General features: G+C 42.4%; 1 protein-coding gene across 3 annotated transcripts in view; it reads right to left on the bottom strand.

The window, feature by feature from the left end:
- The window catches only part of prkcab (protein kinase C, alpha, b), a 239,375-nt gene that overhangs the window by 156,243 nt on the left and 61,509 nt on the right, over positions 1-21,623 (bottom strand). For all 3 annotated transcript variants that reach the window (XM_054750570.2, XM_054750571.2, XM_054750572.2), the window contains exon 3: positions 4,064-4,146. In XM_054750570.2, the coding sequence (XP_054606545.1) occupies positions 4,064-4,146 (83 nt within the window). The remainder of the gene's footprint in view (positions 1-4,063; positions 4,147-21,623) is intronic.

Below are 21,623 nucleotides of genomic sequence, written 5' to 3'. Positions count from 1 at the left end.
GGAGAGGCTGAAAACTGAAAGCCAACTTACTTTTACAAAACTGACAAACAAGACGATTAAAACTCACACTCTCAAGATTGCTTAGGGTGTACCCGCATGCACTGAACCTCTCTAACGTCTCATCTTTTAAGCACTAATGGATCTTTCTGGACTTTTGATGAGGAAAACCTAAAAAAGCCTGGTAAAGAGGTGCACGTTTAACATCTTATCACCACTGGAGATTTGAAGACGTTGCACTCATTAGGAACACAGTTCTTGATTTGTGTTTGTGAGACGATATTATTGTGGATGTGTGCCACCTAACTGGCATCGAGAGTGAAAATTCATTAGCAGCACTTTCAGCGTGGCGACGCTGAAGAGCGAGAACAGAGACTAACTGGCTTTTTGTGTTTGGCAACGATGAATAAAGCACATCTGAGTTCCCGCACTGCGTGCATGAAGAGTATTGAGTGTTAGAGCAGAAGCACGCGTTTACTCTGAACAGAGACGATGAGGTATCGCAGACAACTAACTTGGTGTGTGGATACAGAATGACCTTTCCAGGTCATATTTGCAACCACAAAACAGATTTCCCCGTGCCAAAGGAAAACTACGCTCTGTTTTAGGGGAAGCTAATTTGAGAGGTGTTGACTGAAATACCTAGTATGAAAATCCAGGCCGTTGTTCTGCATATTTGTCCTTAAAAAACATTCAAAGTTAACAGAGTGGCCAATCAGCTCATAAAGAAACAAAAAGTTCAGAAAAATCAGACAGAAAAATAAAAGCCAATAAATTTCTGGAAAATATAAAATAAAGGTAAAATTATGGTGATAATGCGGCTTCAACTTAGTAATAATCTAAGAAAAGGTCTAAACTTTGATGTCTAAACTCTACAAGAAGTATGAAAAAACCAAGATGAGAAGAAATGTTTAAGCTGCAGCCAGTGGTCACCACGGTAACAAACAGTGGCTCAATAATATCACCAACCGCACACCTGTGCCTTTCACTCCCTGGTAAATTTAATGGCTAAAAACTCCTACAGGTCAGACAAATAGCTTTTGTGGGAAAACAAAAGGAAATTAAATCCTGACTATGAGCAGAGGAAGTCTCTAACAGTCACATCTGTTTATGTTTCTGCAACGTTTTATGCAAGACGCGTGTCACATGAACAAAAACCTTCACATCCAGTCCCAGAAGACTATTTAGAGCTAAAATACTATGAAAGTCTGTAAAGTTCTGTTGTTTACGCTCAACACCATTGGCGGTTCTAGGGGCGGAGCCAGAGAGGCATTGGCAAATGCAGTAATCTGATTGGCCACTGAAGAGCCCCGGCCCTGTACCTTATCTGTCCTTTGCTCGGTGATCAGATTGTAGGTGGATGCAATTCCAAGTCTGAACACTAGTGGCACAAATGAGCCAAATAGGAGTTTCAGCCACCAACAAACATACTTTAAACTGACACCATTTGCAGTTTAAAAATGAATACAATCCTGACATTTATCAAATGATGTGTGTGTTTGTATTTTCCACGTACAGTTAAATGCATTCCCAATTACATTAAAGTGTTAGAACGTTGGCGTGAATGCATCTTTCTTACCAAAAGGGTTGTGTGTAAAGCTGGTGGACAATTATTTGGCTCCTGTAGAGGATTTGAGAGAAAACAGTAATTCCTACAGCATGAAGGGCTGATAAGATAAGGATTTTTTTAAGTACAATTCAATGTATAATTTATATATTTACTGAAAATGTGGGAACCAGCAAAGATTGTGGGAAACTTTTGACTGTATAAAATAAGGATGCCCCAATGGTCATGTACTTGCAACTTACTTAGCAGCAGCAGCTAACTCTGAAACGAGCTCTGGAAAGGGTGAAGTAAGCCTGAGTAGTTGTGTGGCAGTGCCTGTATGTTGTGTGAATCCTCACAGTAACGACGTCTGGTTGGGTAAAGTACACAAAACAAATCTGTTAGTCACAGCTGATCGACGGTCCTGAAGCAGACGCACATTTCACCTCAGGGAACCAACAGAAGCTCTCTACATAACTGGTTAATTCAGAATAACGTAGATCCAACAGTTTGGTTCATCTTCTTGTCATCTGAAGAACGACTTGGTCTGCAAAGAAAACGAGCCACTGTTTAATGGTCCTACTGTTACGCCTGGCTGAGGCAAATAGCTCCAAAGTGGGCGGGGCTTTCTCACCTATATGTCAAAATCCAGCTCTTTCAGGTTTGGTATACATTTAATGTACCAAAGCCTAAAGTCACTGCACATTCCTTAAACGTGAGCCGCTGTTTTATTTGCATGAATGGCATTCTTGTCGAAAAAGTGCTTGCAGGGCAAAAATAATCGATATAAGTTGAGATTCGTGAACAGGATGGTTGTAAGGGTGATTGAAAGCTCATGCACTGACAGAGCTGCGTCTTAGGTATTTATGAGACGATTCTTTAAATTCCAGCAAATGAGATGAACACATTTGTCTTATTTTAAATAAGTTATTAGTGATAGACGGTCATCAGCCTTGTAAATAATATCACTATGAAAACCACAGTAGATATAAAGCATATAAGGCCCTAAAATTCTCATGATCCTTTTTTGATTCATCAAAACTAACACAAATGCAGCATTTCTACTACTAATTAAATTTCTGCCTTGTTATTTACATCCAGTCCTCTTGATCTGGATTCACAGCAACAGAAAAAGACAATCATGAAATCAGTACCAGCTACAAAATCCTGACAGCCCAATGAAGCAGGTGGTGGTGAGACTAAGGCCCTGTCCACACGTAGCCGGGGATCTGCCAAAACGTAGATATTTTTCTACGTTTTGGCCTGTCATCCACACGAAAACGGAGTTTTTTCACACGAAAACGGATCTTTTTAAAAACTCCGGCCAAAGTGAAGATCTGCGTTTTCTCCGTTTTGGGTGTCTGCGTGTGGACGGATAAAACCAGAGTTTTAAGGTCCGCAACGTCACTTTCCGCGACAAAAAATGCTGACATCACGTGTGCGACCTGTGTTTACACTAGCCGACATCATGGAAGCCTTCAGAGCTGCGCTCTGTCACTACCCGATCCATCAATTGCCCAAGCGCTTTCTGCTTGTTTGTTTTTGCAAGCGGAATTACTGCTCCTTGCGGAAGACCACAGACGAAGGACGAAGATAAGAACGGGGGAAGTACTGCCCCCTACAGGTCTGCAATGTCCTTAACAACTTATTTATCCGGGTACGTGTGGACAGAGTTTTTTTTTAAAACGAGGTGGTGTGGATGCAAGTTTTTGGAGGGGCGGATATTCGTTTTCAAAAAAACCCGGCTACGTGTGGACTAGGCCTAAGGCATCAGCACCACTGAGTTGTTTCACCTGCTGTTTATCAGTGCACACTTTAATGGAAGGAATGCATTTAAACTGTTAAACTAAAAATTAAACTCCTTTTTCCAAAACTTTGGGGAGGTTTTACAAACGAAAACTGTTTTAGATCATTCTTTAGAGTCACTATGGAGACCATCAAGTGCCAAGTGAAAAAAAAACAATCTAAAAGTTGTGGGAACCTATTTCCTCCTATAAGCGAAATGATTGTTTATTGTTAACAGACAACTCTTCTGTTACAGGCGGAGTAATAAGGCGTTGGTTGGGTTCAGTCAAGTAGAAAAATTGGGAAGATTCTCATTTCCAGGATCAATACCTTCCAGAGGACCTCTTGTTTGATCAAAAACGTCACTTCCACCATGCAATGGGAGAAAAACAATCAGCTTCAAGCTCATGTAAACCCAAACAGACGGCACTGAGCCCAGAGCTAAAGAAACATTAATAAAGAGTAAAATAAAACTGGAAAAATGCTAAAAATACAGATTTTGTAACTTATACACAACCCAAATCCTGGTTAACCAGCCAGTGTTGTGTAGACTTTTGCATCCCCTGTTCCAGCCAAACACTGAGAGCTCATAAGCACTCCACATACAGCACACACATGACCATACTTGACCCTCAAAAGGCACTGTAGTTCTCTGTGAGCCTTTCACAGCTAATAGTGGATGAGGCGGACATTTGTCTCACATCATACATCAGTTTATGAATGAATGTAACTCACATCTGTGTCGGGACCTTTGTCTGCTCCAGGACAGGAGAAGCTGACGAACTCATGACACCGTTTGTGGACCACAAAACAGCACACTGAAAGAAAAATCAGGAAAAAAGAGATTTTAACAAGAATTTTCAGAACATGGAAGCCTGCTTATCCCATCAAACTCATACATGCTCACAAAGTGCATTCATCCAGTAAATCTTCAACTTCTTAGGGGGAAACATTTTAAAAACACACACGCAAAGTATGATATTCCAATTGTTTTATGCAAGCTGTCGAGCAAACGATGTGGACACAGAGGAAGGAACAGTTTGTGAAAGGCCAGGCAATGTGCAAGTAGATCATCATCAATCAACCTCAACGTCAATTTGGCAAGCTGCTCTTGTGCCGACACACCAACAAACAAATGCACCAATAAAAACAAACCTGCTCACGCACGCACACACACACACACACACACACACACGCACACAAAATGTCAGTATGTCATATGGCGTGTTCTGCAGCTCTTGGCTTTTTCCAATCTGCCGGGGTTAATGCCACTTGTAATATCATCTTCCACTGAACTGAGATCTGTCTCTATCGAAGTGTCAGTCATGGCTTACATGACACCTGACTCTGATCTCTTGTCAGCAGCGGTGGCATTTACACTTGGACGCTGCAGCAGATCCAGAGAGAAGAGCAAGAATCGAGGACATCTGTGACCGCCTGCATACAAGCTGACTGCATTTTTTTCTCTGCCTTTCTTTGAAACTCACCATTCTTCTCTTGTCTGTTCTCACTCAGTCCGTCTGCTTCACTCGTCGTCAGCCTGCTTGCTTGTTCTTGTGTGCTTTTGTACTCTAACACTACAATATATATGTGTGTGTGTGTGTGCATACATGCAAGTGTGCGCCTGTGTGTGTGCCAGCTACGTAACAGTTGCCAGACAATCTGACGAGCACTCATGAAACAACAGAAAATGGTTTAATGAAAAGTCCAAGAAACCGCGGGGGTTCCACAGTCGGTGGGAACGTGTTCAGATGGACGGATGGACTGCTGCACCAGTGAGACTTTGACCATTCCAACTCGTCTTTTATTAAACACAAAACAGGTGTGAGAGGGATGAAAAACTCTGCAAACGTACAGCCTACAGAGACTCAGTCTCGTTATTCTTGCCAGTTGTTGCTTTCATGGTGTAAACTACGGAAAATGTCTGCACAAGTGAAAGAGCGCCTTCAGCAGATTTTCTTCCATGCTGGCAGCGATGAAGAACAGCAGATAGTTCAGCATCAATAACTCAGATTTCATTAAAGTTAGCTCACCCAGAAAAACACCACTGGTGATAAAATCACACCTGACTATTCCATAAGTTTGACTCTAAATGCTCAATCTGTAAAACTATAAATTTCTATCTTAACCACCTGATGAGTTAAAGTATGAGCATGAGTACAAAAGTGAGCCAAAGCAATAAAACATATTTTTCTAATTGTTTTGAAGCTTCAAATATAAACACGCACACGTCAGCGTACTGTGGGAAGGTGCCACAGTGCCAGATTTGGTGTCATCTTAGCAGTTCTTCTCTTCTTCTGTGGTTTTACTACCATTAGTTTGTTGTGGCTCGGAAATCAGCAATCAAAATCTCTCCTACCTTTGTAGGTCTTTAAGGTCGGGTCCATCTGAATCAGAGGCAGGAGTTTCTGAGTCACAACGTATTTACAGGGAAAAATGGTTTTTCCATTTCTTGTCAGTGTGACGGAACACGTCTGACCAGAGTTTCACGTACGCTGCTGAACATAAAGGATGCTTTCCCTTTTGACTAAAATAACTGATTTTAGGTATAAAACTCTACAGAAACATAATTTTATTTCCTGCAGAGCAGGGGTGGTCAACTCCCTTCCCCCTGGGTCGGCACCCAGCATGTTTTAGTTGTTTCCCTCCATCTTTTAGTTCTTTTTAAAACACAGGAAGGTTTTATTTACCTGCGACGTTTCGTTTGCGGTTGCAAACTTTGTCAGGCTGACGCTGATGGTGGTGTCACTTCCTTCTCCGTTTATCTGCGGGCAGCAGAGGACGTTGTCGCCCTCTGCTGCCCGCTCTCCCCTCTATGATGATGCAGTCCCATGCACGATCCAACGAGTAAACTCCATTGTCTCTGTTCATGGTCCCACATCCACGTCTCCTTATCTCGATAGCTTCTTTAATCCATCTTTTGTATTTCTATTGTTCGGTGTTTATGATCCTTGTGAAACTCTCCCCTCTTCTGACATAAGTTATTTTCACGTTTTATTAGTCCTACTCTTTTTTCATGTCTTTCTCTCCCTTTGAATGCCTTCAATATTTGCTCTGCTTTCTGTTTCCGTTTCCTGTCAGTGCTCCTGTGCTTGTGCCTTTCTTTTTTTTCTGTTTTCCATTTTGGTCTATGTTTTCCTCCCTTTAAACATTTTACATCGTCTTTCCTTTTCTGCTTCCTTTTGATATTTACATTGAAAAATGACGTCACTTTTGGAAGTGAAGATAAAAGCTTTTTTAAAGCAAGCTGCTTCTTTCTCTTATTGGAGCCACTAGGATAACTCCATTTCACGCTTAATGTTTTGACAACCGCTTCGAGTTTGTTACGAACGCTCGCACCTCTCTTCTTCTTCTTCTTCTTCTTCTTCTTCTTCTGCTTTCTCTTCTTCTTATTTATGGTCTTATGGCAGTTGGCAAACAACAACTTGGTGCATTACTGCCACCAACTGGATTGGAGTGGAATAACTACAAATCACTTCCTGTTTGTGCATCGGCGTCTTAAAGGAATAGTCCATTGTGGCATTAACAGAGGGGTGCCAGCAGTCAGGGCTAGGGGGCCCCCCAACATAAGGGGGCCCCAGGCGGCCGCCGACCCATGCCTAAAGGTAAAACCGCCACTGTCTGGTGCTGACCTCAGGTCAGGTATTTTCAACTTAAATGTGTCTCTAATTATACCTAGTTCAACTTTTGACACTTCTACTCCCCATTCTGCAAAAGTGATTCCAGTTTTCTACCATGCTGGGTAAATAAAAATGATTCAGTCATGCACAAAACATCAAATCACATTTACTCCTCTAGATTAATAGTGAGAGTAACCATTAGGTTTGTTTTTCCCTACACACACACACACAGACACACACACACACAAACACGCACACACACACACACACACACACACACACACACACACACACACACACACACGCACGCACACACACACACACACACACACACACACACACACACACACACACACACGCACACACACACACACACACACACACACACACACACACACACACACACACACACAACCCATTTCTTTATATTCAACAAGGTTTGTGGTTCTGTCTCTCTCTCTCTCTCTCTCTAACCCTCTCGCTCATCCACACCTCTATTTTGTGTCAATTTCAGAGCCGTATGAGTGTCTGTTGGAGCTGACTTGACTTGAACAACGGTACAGTGGAATGGGTAAACCTAGCTTTCAGCAGTGTGTGTTTGTATCAGTGTGAGTGGTTCAGTAAAGCCTTTCCAAGATAGAGACTGTGTTTTTGTGTGCCGATTATCCCTGGCATCAACTTTTAGTTGCATGCATGGACGATGAAACATGAATCTAAAAGCTTTCAGAGGCACACGAGCCAATATGCTGGGATGACAAAAACACTGAGGGTCTTCAGAGATTATGGAAGTCTGCAAACACCACGATGAAATAAAGCAAAATAAATCATGTTTTGTTTCGGGAATTAGATTTTGATGGGATATAAAAAATATCGGGGTCTTGTTCACGAGTGAGGGAAAACTGGAACGTGAGATCGATAGGCGGATTAGTGCTGCATCTGCAGTGATGCGGGCGTTGTACCGGTCTGCCGTGGTGAAGAGAGAGCTGAGTCAAACGGCGAAGCTCTCGGTTTACCGGTCGATCTACGTTCCTAACCTCACCTATGGTCACGAGCTTTGGGTAGTGACAGAAAGAACGAGATCGCAGATACAGGAGTCCGAAATGAGTTTTCTCGGCAGAGTGGATGAGCTCTCCCTTAGAGACAGGGTGAGAAGCTCGGTCATCCGGGAGGGGCTCGTAGTAGATTCGCTGCTCCTCCACATCGAGAGGAGCCAGTTGAGGTGGCTTGGGCATCGGGTCAGGATGCCTCCTGGATAACTCCCTGGTGAAGTTTTCTGGGCACGTTCAACTGGGAGGAGACCCAAGGGTAGACCCAGGACACGTTGGAGGGACTATGTCTCTCACCTGGACAGGGAACGCGTTGGGATTCCCCCGGAGGAGCTGGCCCAAGTGGCTGGGGAGAGGGAAGTCTGGGCCCCTAGAATTAGGCTGCTGTCCCCGCGACCCGACTCCTGATAAGCAGATGAAAATGGATGTGGATGGATGGATGGATGGATGGATGGAAATAAAATTAAATTCACTTGTCTCCCGAGGTTTCAGCTCTTTTACAGACAGTTGTGGTAAGCCAAAGTGACATGGTGGTATATTATATGTTCAGGGAAATTATGATTAATCACTATGTGCTTTATTTCTCCTGCTTAACAGCATATGCACGTAAATAAGGTGCTTTGACAATATACATCAGCTCTTATTACATAAAATCCTGAATGTGAAAGCTCATTATATCACCCTTTGACTTGCATCATTTCATGTATGGTTCCAGGTTTTACAATTCTTTCAAATCAAAGTTTCTAATAGAAATATGTAGAAGATGCACAGAAACAACTGGAGAGACTGAATTCAGATCCAAACACAAAGAGAGGAGAAGCTTTGATCTGGGATCCAGAGATGAAGGACAGGGAGTGAGGCCTTGGATGGAAAGGCAGGAAAAAGAAAGAAAACAACACAACGCAGCAGAAGAGACGGAGGTTTCAAACCGTGTCCAAATTGTTGTTTTTCTGCTCAAACAGCCACGACAATCTGCCCCTGTTTATAGCATTTAGGGGCGACCGTTTTGTCACTATTGTCAGCATACTCCTTATGGTGCACACACACTTTATTTAGACACAAAACGAGAGTGTCCACCCAGCCTGCAGGTGATTGTGTAAAATACTCTACCCCCCACCCTTTTGGTCCTTCTGATGCAGGTTTTCTGTCATTTAGGGAAAGAAAAATGGCAGCGGGGAGGGGTAGAGAGGAGTGGTGAGAGATGTTGCTTTGTCCTCTCTTGGTTATTTTTAGGCTCTTCTCTGGCCAAGGCTGGAACAAAATGTACCGAACCAGACCCCGTTAGAGAAAGGAGGGAAGACATTTCCTTTAGCTGCTCCACACCTACCGGACAGTAAAAATACACCTGCAAGTTGTGCAAACACAGCCTTGCATCTGAGGGCAGCTTGTGAGAGAACGGCGAGTGATGAGTGAAAGCCCGGTTCTGCTCCGAAGCAGCATCCGTTCTGAACAAAAAGAGTGGAAAACTGAAGATAAGCGTTATTGTGTGTGTGTGTGTGTGTGTGTGTGTGTGTGTGTGTGTGTGTGTGTGTGTGTGTGTGTGTGTGTGTGTGTGTGTGTGTGTGTGTGTTTACTCTAACCCCCCAGTGAGTCACGGCAGATGGCTGCTCACACTGATCCAGGTTATGTTGGAGGTTTCTTCTTGTTAAAGAAAAGTTTTCCTCTCCACTGTTGCTACATGCTAGCTTAGCATGGGGGTTGCTGTAAAGACACTGAGACAAACAAGTCAGTGATGCAATCTGCTGGTTTTCCTTACATGGGAAACGTTTTACTAATCGGCATAATGAACTGAAGTAGATCTGCTGCTTCTCCACATGGAGAGGAGCCAGTTGAGGTGGCTTGGGCATCTGGTTAGGATGCATCCTGGATGCCTCCCTGGTGAGGTTTTCCGAGCACGTCCAGGCAGCAGGAGACCCAATGGTTGACCCAGGACACGCTAGAGGGACTGTGTCTCTTGGTCTAGGGATTTCCCCGGAGGAGCTGGCCCAAGTGGCAGGGGAGAGGGAAGTCTGGGCCTCTCTTCTTAGGCTGCTCCTCCTGCAACCCGACTCCGGATAGGCAGAAGAATATGGATTGATGGATAAACTGAACTCAATTGGAATGTTGTAACAAATGATTACTACAGTTTCGCCATTCATAAGCATTGTTTAACACATTAACCTCGAAAGGGAGTCTGATGTTCTTGTCGTTTAGCTGGAAGTTGAGCTTCAAAGGATTTTTGACCCAATGGCCATCCATTGGTACAACCTTCCTCAAATACAAAAATACAGCTTGCTTGCAATGATTTAGGTATCTGCTGCCCGCTATCGCCAGGGAAAAAACACACTATCACTTTAAATCAGGTGTGTTGAAGCAAGGACACAACTAAAACATGCTGGAGTGGGGTTTCCGAGGACTCGGGTTGGGAACACATTTTTCTACAGAGTCCGGTTAATGACCCCTTCGTTTAAAACAGGTGTGTTAAAACCAGGAAACACCATAAACAAGCAGGATGGTGGCCCTTGAGGATCAGTCACACTTAACGACCTCTGCAGTAGGAGACAGATGCTGCTTAAATAAAACCTGTTTTTATTATTATTTAAGCACAACCTAATTAGACATTCAACTAAATTAAAATACAACATCTGTGATGTTATTTGGGTGATTTTTAAAATGAGTCAAGAGAGCTACAGCGTCATGTGTGACTCGGACAAATGAAACATCATGCCAAAGTTTCATAAGTGATTCTAACCGAAGATCTTTTTATGAGGTTCTGGAGCAAAACAAGCTAGCACCTGCAAAAAGTAACTCTTTTGATGCATAAATTAGCCTAATCTGTCAACACAAAAGGAATCTAAATCATCTGCTTTGTTTATTTGGCTTTTTTTTTCCCACTTAGAATTGTGCGTTAATCTTTTCATTTTAACTTATTGCAGAACCTGAAACTTTACAAGCTGCAGTGATTGTTTTGTAATAAAAATATGCAGAAAAAATATATCATATTAAATTTCCTAAGTGGTTTGGTAACGTAAATATTTAAATCTATGACTAAACTGTTATTATTAGGAACTTATTAGATTCAAATTCACAGAATATGATACAACTATAAATGTTTGAAGTCCTTGATTAGAAAAACCAGCTAAATATCATTTTAAAGAACTCCCTTGCTTCTCTCTTTTACACCACTCGTCTCTCTTAGCAGCACTTTTAGCAGAGTAGTCCTGCCAGCTGGGCAGATAATGCTGCACAGTCAAGTAGTGGTTTCATACTCCACTGCTAACAACTCATCTATATTTATTCAGGTAATTTATTTTTTTGCTTTAGAAAAATCAGTAGTAATCCAAAAAGGATCAGTCATAAACAGCAGGACACATCATCGAATGAGTTTAATCTGTTATTCAGTCTTAGCAAAACAATTTTTTATAAAAGTACACATTTTTGTATCATACGGTCTAAAGTGAACTGCAGGTATTTAGCTCTTTGATCTAAACACAAACTGATTTTGCTTCAAGACTAGTTTCTGAATTCAATTCTCAATATTAACATCATTTATTCACTGATGCAGCAAACCACGACAATTCCTAATAAATATCCAGGGAACTGCCCTGAACTGGTTCAGATCGTACCTTAGCAACAGAGGTTTTAGTGTGAGGCTGGGGGATTTTGCCTCTGAAGCCTCCTCTCTGCCCTGTGGTGTTCCCCAAGGCTCTATTTTAGGACCTCTGCTTTATACATTTTTAGGCGACATGGCATGTCTTATCATTTGTCTGCTGATGACCGCCAATTTTATGTTTCACTAAAACCTCAAGAGTCAGTGCAACCGGCTGTGGACTGCCTGAATGAGGTGAAGGGCTGGCTTTACAATAACTTTTCACACCTGAACGAGTCTAAGTTGGAGGCTCTTTTATTTGTTCCTCCATCTCCCACTGCAGTAAGTCCTGACCTGCCACCCTGTTTATGCAGCTTAGTGAAGCCAACCATCACTAACCTGGGTGTGGTTTTGGACCCAGAGCCGCGGGTGGACTCTCACATTTGCCAGGTGGTTAGATCCTGCTTTTTCCAGCTTCGCCGGCTATCAAAGATGAAGTCCATCCTGACTAGACGTGACCTCCACATAGTGATCCATGCATTTGTGATCTCTCGCTTGGATTATGCGAATTCCCTTTTTTATGGATCTACATCTTCCTCGGTTGCGAGCCTACAGCTGGTTCAGAATTCGGCAGCCCGCCTTTTAAAGGACACCAGATGGAGGGAGCACATTACTCCTGTTCTGGCCCAGCTGCACTGGCTCCCGGTGTGCTACTGCATTCAGTTTAAAAATTTACTTCTTGTTTTTAAGTCACTCTATCTTTATGCGCCTCTCTACTTGACTCAGCTGGTTCCTCCTTATGTACCTGGTTGAATTCTTTGATCAGCAGACCACCGCCTGTTACAGGTCCCAAGTGTTCAGGTGAGGACACGAGGAGAACGAGCATTCTCAATCTGTGTGCCTCAACTCAGGAACCAACTCCCTTTAGCAGTGAGAATGGCCCCCTCTCTCTGTGATTGTAAAGCACGTCTGAAGGCTCATTTTTATTCCTTGGCTTTTACTTCAGCCTAGCTGGCATTTTACGATGTTTTTGTTTTATTTTTATTGTTTTTATAGTAGTTACTGTACTACTTTTCTTACTTCTTCCCGTGTGTTGATTTTTATGCTCTTTTACTGTGCAGCACTTTGGTTGGCCTCGGCCGTGTAAAAATGTGCTTTATAAATAAAATGGAATGGAATAAAAAAATGGAATTAAAGCAAATCAGTTCACCTTCCCATTCTGTCCAATAGGAGCTGAGTGATTTACAGCCACACACTGGCAGCACAGTGGCAGGCTAAATTGCTTTAGTATAGTTTAATATACAGCAAGTCTGTGTCCTTTTGCCACCACCCTTGAGAGCTGAGGTGTGTGTGTGTGTGTGTGTGTGTGTGTGTGTGTGTGTGTGTGTGTGTGTGTGTGTGTGTGTGTGTGTGTGTGTGTGTGTGTGTGTGTGTGTGTGTGTGTCTGTGCGTGTTGTAAGCTGGTGAGCATTTTCCTGCAGAGAGGGGAAATGAACAGGGCTACACCAACTTGATTTCAGCACATATGCATGTTATAGGCACACGAGGGACAGCGATAGAGGAGTAAGGACGCAAACACGAAGCTAAGAGTGAAAATGTGACCTTGGAAGCAGCAGTAAAGTCAAAAGATGAGCTACGAACAAATAGCAAATGAAAAGATAGATGGAAATTAGATTTGATAAAAGGAGAAATAAGCAGAATGTATTAATTTCCCTCATTGTGACACAAAATTAGTAAAACATCTTAAAATTCAGTTTTTGTTGAGCAGCTGCCTGAACCAGTAAAATTGCCCGCTGTATGAATTTCCATCTGTGCATATTTGATTGTTAATATGTGAGCACATAGAAGGAGTGTCTGCATAACAGTTCAGAACACAGAGATTCAAATAGGAAAAATCAAACATTTTAACAGAAAGCAAAGTCAAACAAAACAGTTCTAAACTGGTGCATATGAATATTTACAAGTAAAAAAGCATTTATACATTTTAACGGTGCGGGAAACTCATTCAGCACACTTGCAGTGGTATCTCGTAGGAATGAATGCCTTGTACACGGGGCAAACAAAGCCCAGAAATGGCTGCATCAGCACCATCGACATATAAATATTGGACAATAGGTTTCCATAGGCTCCAATAACACGTTTTTGAGGCCAAATGGGAGGTGGCCACCACCGCCATTTTGACCATGTCACAGGTTCCGTCAAGCCCAGACAATTCCACAAAAGGGAAGAGAGGTGGAGCTGAAGGTGGGGCTGTAAGGCTGGGATCAACTGACGACACCCGGTCAAACTAGCTACAAGCTAACCTGAAGCTAACCCAAAGCTAATGCGGAGGTGGGAGCTAAGCTAACGGAGGTAGCAGCCTAGCTACAACCGGAGTTAACTGTGCACAACACCAAAGCTTCTGAGTCAGAGATACGCCGGGCTGACCGCTCGGTAAAACCGGGTGGAACACAGAGGTCTCCGAGACCTCCACAAGCCGGCAGCCGCACAGCAGACAAGCGCCGCTGCGATCTGAGATGCGCAGAGCTGCCGCTGGGGAGAACCGGGTGGAAAGGTTTCCATCCTAGAGCTCCACAAGCCGGCAGCAGCAGATCGCAGCAGACAGAAGCCGCAATCAGACAGAGATGCGCCAGGCTGCGGGGAGGGGAGAACCGGGTGGAAAACAGAGGTCTCCCGAGAGCTCCACAAGCCGATAGTTGGAACCCAGCTCCACCAACATGTTATATTTCAACCCATTTTCTAAAGTGCAGCATTGTGTTAAATTCACTGGGTTTTACCCTATTACATTTAAATTTCATGGTTAAACAGTACATGTTAAAATCTAAGCTCAGCTCGGCAGTGACCTAAAATACATAAATATAATTTTACTTACCGAAAAAAATGAAGTGGAGACTCCTTGGACGCTCTATTAGTGCAATTAATGCCAAAGCACGTCATTTTGTCCAACAATTGCACAAAAAATAACCAAAACAGAACACACAAACACAGAGACTCAAAATCCCGGAACAGCTTCCAGGCCAGACCGAGGCTCTACTGAGGCCTTTCCACGGAGCTAGCTCTGTGGTCACGTGGGTCGGATGCTCATTAATTATACAGAATTTTAGGCTTTTAATACACTTAAACAGAAGAGTGAGAAAAAAATTCACCCCCCTCAGAGTTGTCATGAGTGTAAACTAGATAATTTAAACCAAAAACATGTTCTGGTACCAGGCTGTAAGCATGTTTATTTCTGCTGTGAAATTGGTATTTTTAACATGGGAGTCAATGAGGATTTGCTCGCTTCTGACACCAGCCCCTAGCGGATGAGGGTGGAACTGCAATTTTTGGTGTTTCCGGGTTGGCCTCAATTTTTGAGCCACATTGTGGGGGCTTGATCAGCACAGACAAACCTGCCACATCAGAGGAGAGCCTTATCTCCTGATATTTGGGCATCTTGTCTCGGTTTGGATAACAGCAACATGACTTTAACTCCATTTGCTCTGCAACATAGATGTTTTATCTTCACAAATAACTCCTGGAGGAGCGTCTGCCATGTGGTTGAGTCGCCAATGCTAACAGTTAGCTCTTGCTAGCTGAGACGTTCTCTACTGATTCTGGACGCTAAAACAACAGCCTTCCCTGTCGCGAGTCAACACGGATGAGTCCATGAATGTTAAGTCACAATGTGACGTAGATCTGTCAGGTTTTTCAAATCCTCGATTTTCACGTCTATTTTATATCAGCAACAGATGCAGGAGATAGGTGTAGGAGACAATTTTCATGTTCAGCCTGCATGAAAAACCCAGAGTAGCTGATTATGATCTGTAATAATCATTAAAAATAGGTTTTCATTTTCCAAAAATGACTGAAAAAATACCAAATAAAACAAAAGGCGGAGAGCACACCAAACAACCCCCCAGCCCGCAAGGGCTTTTAGTAATCGATTTTCATCGAATTTATCGATTTGTTGTTGCAGCCCTAGGATGGACGGATGGATGGATGGATGGATGGATGGATGGATGGATGGATGGATGGATGGATGGATGGATGGATGGATGGATGGATGGATGGACGGATGGATGGATGGATGGATGGATGAACCAGTGTAATAACGTTTCTCATGACAGCTGTGAAGCTGACAGCAAAAACAAAAAGAGAAGTTTGATCTGAGCTTGAATCAAAGCCGGCTGCCGCCCCACACTCTCTGAGACTGTATGCGTCCGTCATTAAAAGAGCAGTCAGAAATAATGAGGCTTGTTTCTGGAAGGTAGTAGTAGTTGCTGCTTCTGATTCCTCTGGATGAGCTTGTTAACACCAGCTTTTAAAATCCCGGGTACAAACAGCTTTTGATGTAAAACTAAACAACTCATTTTGCATCATTTTACTCTGTAAAGAAATGATTACGTTTCTGATTTTTTCTGAAATCTTAAACCTGATCTGCTCACTTCCTTCTGAACCCGACGAGAATGTTGTTGAGGTTTTATTATGGTCAGATTTATGAATTTATTCATTCATGTATTTTCCATGGCTGCCTTCTCCAGGGGCAGCCCTTGAGCTAGTGCCAGCTGAAAAATATTACACTCACTCTTGCTCCTACGTCAGTTTAGAATCGCTAACATCCTTGTTTTTAGATTATAAAGCTAAATCTAATTACTTCATGTAAGCACGAAAGAGAAAACACCAAAACGGTTCATATGGGCAAATTTGAGGCCTTTGTGTTATAATATGATGCCATAGATATTCATGGGCATCGAATACGTCTGGATTTGGTGTATGTAAGACATCATTCTGCTGGTAAACTTCAGTTATTCAACGATGTGTGATGTAGTTTGGCCAGTGTGAAGTCACAAACACCCGCAGAATATCCTGAGCTAAAATATAACTTCTAATAAAGCTCTGGGTGCAGAAATGAGAGAAAACCTACAGCAGAGACAGCAGGTCCTGGCAGGAAAAACACAATCTTCTTAATATATTTATTGTAAAAGTCGTGTAAGAATATATTGTTTGCAAAAGGTCTGAAAATGTTAGTTTTAAAATTATTGTGACATTGTATCTTCTCGTTAGCTGGATTTTCAGCATAAACATTTTCACTATTCACAAGATTTAAATGGGATTGTCAGAAGCTGTAGAAGATATAAAAACAGCAGTTCACCCATGGTTCACCCATGTGACGTCCAACTTTGACATGCACGCATTTCAAAAAATCAGAGAGGAAATCCTGAAGTGGAAATTACTCACCGTTTCTGGAGGTTTCTGTGTACGTTACTCCTAAAATAAAAACCACCACACACTAGATGGTAAAGTGTGTTTAAATTAGCATGTTTTATTCAAAGCCACAGAGTGTGAACACGGACAAGAAATGTGACAAATTTGCTAACAGAGCAGCAATGAGGACGTTTCAGTGTATGCTTGTTAATGAGAACATTATAATCTTGATTAGATCATAGAGTGATAGCTACACTCCACTGTGATTAGTTAGACGTAGGGTAAACTGAGGGATTGATTAGGGCAAATTGATTTTAGCTGCAGATCTAACACAAACCAATAAAAATAGTTTGTTACCCTCTGACTTATGTGCATTCCCCCCATGGACATGCATGGAGTCACAGCCCATTCACACAGGAATGCAAACTTGATAGCATTAATGATATTTGTGTTAAGAAACAGCCACGGGGGAGGGGGGGTGAATATTCCAAACTACAGGTGGGAGTTTTTGGCTGCCAGACATCTCTGAGTCACACAGGAGAAATAGTAATACTGCTTCATGAATTAGATATAACTCTGAGTATATTACACACACACATACATTTGCGGGTTTGTTTATGCACACATAAGCATGTTGCACGTGCTTGGTGCTTGCACACTGGTATGAATGCACGCTGGTGTTGGAGCCCATTCATTTTCACACTAAGACCTGCATAAATGCACACAAACACTCATCACTACTCTCACCCTCCTGCTTTATCTCTGTCAGACAAGATACACGCTGGCCAGTGAACACACACTGAATTTTATCTCATCTTCTCAGTTACTCACTCAGACACACACCCAGAAAACAAATGAAACTACACACACGTCCAGCCGGGGATGAATCAGCTGCAGTGGTCAGGTGTCGGGGGGGGGGGTGGGGGGGGGGATCGTGTAATGTCTGCCGAGTTGTGGTCCAAACTCTGAGGCTGATGGTGCTGCACGCTGACAGGATGAACGTAGATGTTACAACAAACTGACTTTGAGTGGGAGGTGTGATTATGTTACAAACATTAATAAAAGCACAAACATGCACACAGGGACATGATTCCTCGCTGTCAGTGAGCCAGAGGGTAGCAGATTTCTTCACTGTGACGTTTGCTTGTGTTTGCACGACCCACACACAGACACAGCGATCTGGCAAAAGGCAAAGGTCACGGCCAACCTCAAGTCTTCCGCCCGGGGAAGGACTCAAACTACACATCAGCATCAGAACATCTTCTAATTCCTGCGGCCGTGAATGTCCTGCATTTGTTTGTTAGAGCTCCATGAAGTCAAAGCTACATTTCTCTTTGAAACACAAATAGCACTCTTCTTTTTTCCAATTGCCACTGTTACTGTACTTTTTTACAGTTAACACCCCTGACCATCTGCACAGGAAGTTTGTTAAATCAATTAACTCCAAATGGCAAATCATTCCGTTGAAAAAAAATCTGATGGATGACAGACAACTTAAACTTCACTTTTTAAATGAGATCTTTAGGCCCTTTGTTATTCTACACTACACTATTGAACGTAGATATTTAAAGCTACAGACACAGCTGCAGGGCTGTAATATCAGCTGCAGCTACAAAACGTGAACTGTTGCAATTAAAGCAGGACTGGTGTGACTTACTGGGACATACCAGCAGTTTGTTTCTGTTTCCTCTCAACCTTTGGCCCAGCTTAGATTGATTCTAATTCTCTTGACATTAAACTAATAAGCAGAAACACTTTTGGCCTCTTCAACAAGCCAGCAGCACCATCTGAGGTATTTCTCAAGTACAACTACTTATTGATCAGCTTCTGACAAATTGAGAAGGTATTGGATTTAATGGGCTTCTACAGCTTTTATCTGCACCATTGCAAATGGTTAGGTGTTATCACCTTTACCATGAATGGACGGATGTATGGCGTTGTATAGGGGCCAAAATTAAGACTAATTCCCTATTGCAGGAGGCTTTATCTACAAACTAAATTGCATCCAATAAATTATTGGTTTTACAGCCTGATTCGTCAGATCAAGTGGGGAGTCGCTCACACTCTATGATGAAGACATTTTCCCATCAGACTTCTCCACTGCCTGAGGAGAGTTGCTAAGCAATTCCCCACCAGGACAAGAGCTTTTCTGAGGGAATCCAGCCACCGTTGCAGTCCAAACTCTGGTCCCTGATAGTGTATTTACAATTGTGTATTTATATTGTGTTATTTCGGTAACTTTTAACACTGACTAATGCTGCATATTTTTGTTCTCCTTCAGTCGTGTAAATGTTGATGACGTCTCACTTTCTCTGCAAGATGTTCTTCAATCTGCTCCATGTCTATCAAAATATCTTCGGCACTAGTTTTAATCTTATTGAAGTGGAATGGTTGTGGTAATTTAAAGGAAGTGGCATCCTGACCAATCACAGGCTTGCAGACTCTGTCACTTTCAGTAGACATTTTTAAAAAATGGGCTTGTCTCCGATCCAACCATCCATCCATTCAATCCTTACTTCCATCTATCCATCCATTCATCATCCATCCATCCATCCATCCACCCATCCATTCAATCCTTTCTTTCTTCCATCCATCCATCCATCCATCCATCCATCCATTCATTCAATCCTTTCTTCCATCTATCCATCCATCCATTCATCCAACCATCCATCCATTCAATCCTTTCTTCCATCTATCCATCCATCAATCCAACCATCCATCCACCCATCCATTCAATCCTTTCTTCCATCTATCCATCCATCCAACCATCCATCCATCCATCCATTCAATCCTTTCTTCCATCCATCCATCCATCCACCCATCCATTCAATCCTTTCTTCCATCCATCCATCCATCCATCCATCCATCCATCCATCCACCCATCCATTCAATCCTTTCTTCCATCTATCCATCCATCCAACCATCCATCCATTCAATCCTTTCTTCCATCCATCCATCCATCCATCCATCCATCCATCCCGTATCCATCCATCTATCAATCTTTCCATCCATCTATCCCTCCATCCATCAACCAATTATCCATCCATTAATTATCCATTCATCAATTGTTCCTTCCATTCATCCATCCATCAGTCATCCATCAACCCTTCCATCCATCCATATGTCCATTCATTATCCATCCATCCATCAACCATCCATCCATCCATCCATCAACCAGTTATCCATCTATCAATTATCCATTCATCAATTCTTCCTTCTATCCATCCATCCATCCATCCATCCACCCATCCATTCAATCCTTTCTTCCATCTATCCATCCATCCAACCATCCATCCATTCAATCCTTTCTTCCATCCATCCATCCATCCATCCATCCATCCCGTATCCATCCATCTATCAATCTTTCCATCCATCTATCCCTCCATCCATCAACCAATTATCCATCCATTAATTATCCATTCATCAATTGTTCCTTCCATTCATCCATCCATCATTCATCCATCAACCCTTCCATCCATCCATATGTCCATTCATTATCCATCCATCCATCCATCAACCAGTTATCCATCTATCAATTATCCATTCATCAATTCTTCCTTCTATCCATCCATCCATCCATCCATTCAATCCTTTCTTCCATCTATCCATCCATCAATCCAACCATCCATCCAATCCATCCATTCAATCCTTTCTTCCATCCATCCATTCAGTCCTTTCTTCCATCTATCCAACCATCCATACATCCATCCATTCCATCCATTCAATCCTTTCTTCCATCCATCCATTCAATCCTTTCTTCCATCTATCCATCCATCCATCCATCCAAACATCCATCCCTTCAATGCTTTCTTTCCTTCCACCCATCCATTCATTCAATCCTTTCTTCCATCCATCCATCCATCCATTCATTCAATCCTTTCTTCCATCCATCCATCCATCCATCCATCCATCCATCTATCCCTCCATCCATCAACCAATTATCCATCCATCCATTAATTATCCATTCATCAATTGTTCCTTCCATCCATCCATCCATCCATCCATCCATCCATCCATCCATCAACCCTTCCATCCATCCATATATCCATTCATTATCCATCCATCCATCCATCCATCCATCAATCCTTCCATCCATCAACCAATTATCCATCCATCCATTAATTATCCATTCATCAATTGTTCCTTCCATTCATCCATCCATCCATCCATCAACCCTTCCATCCATCCATATATCCATTCATTATCCATCCATCATCCACCCATCCATACTGCCATTCATCCATCCGTTATCATCCATCCATCCATCCCTTATCCATCCATCATTCATCCATCAATCCTTTCATCCATCCATCCATCCATTCATCCATCTATCCCTCCATCCATCAACCAATTATACATCCATCAATTATCCATTCATCAATTCTTCCTTCTATTCATCCATCCATCCATCATCCTTCCATCCATCCATCAACCGTTCCATCCATCCATATATCCATTCATTATCCATACATCAATCCATCTATCCATTCTTCCATTCATCCATCTGTTATCATCAATCCATCCATCCATGCCTTATCCATCCTTCATCCATCAATCCTTTCATCCATCCCTCCATCCATCCATCCATTATCCATCCATGTCTGGCCTGCCACAGAGCCTTTGTGTCGACTCTTTGCGGCGTTGTGTCTCTCCGTGCCCACGCAGATGGAGAAGTATAAATAAGGCTTAACAATTTCGCTATCTAGCAATTTTAAACATTGAGCTACAATACAATTCATGTTGACATGTCCTTGAAGCACTATTGGTTTTTATTTCAGACATGACAAAACTATTCAAATACAGAAAATGTAATCAGATTACCCGTTCCATCCATATTCACTCCAAAGACTGAATATTACAGTTAATAGTTATTTTCC

This window comes from Nothobranchius furzeri, chromosome 12 (genome assembly GCF_043380555.1).
Source record: "Nothobranchius furzeri strain GRZ-AD chromosome 12, NfurGRZ-RIMD1, whole genome shotgun sequence".
In the NCBI taxonomy this organism is placed as follows: Eukaryota; Metazoa; Chordata; class Actinopteri; order Cyprinodontiformes; family Nothobranchiidae; genus Nothobranchius; species Nothobranchius furzeri.
This window is presented reverse-complemented; position numbering and strand designations above follow the sequence as displayed.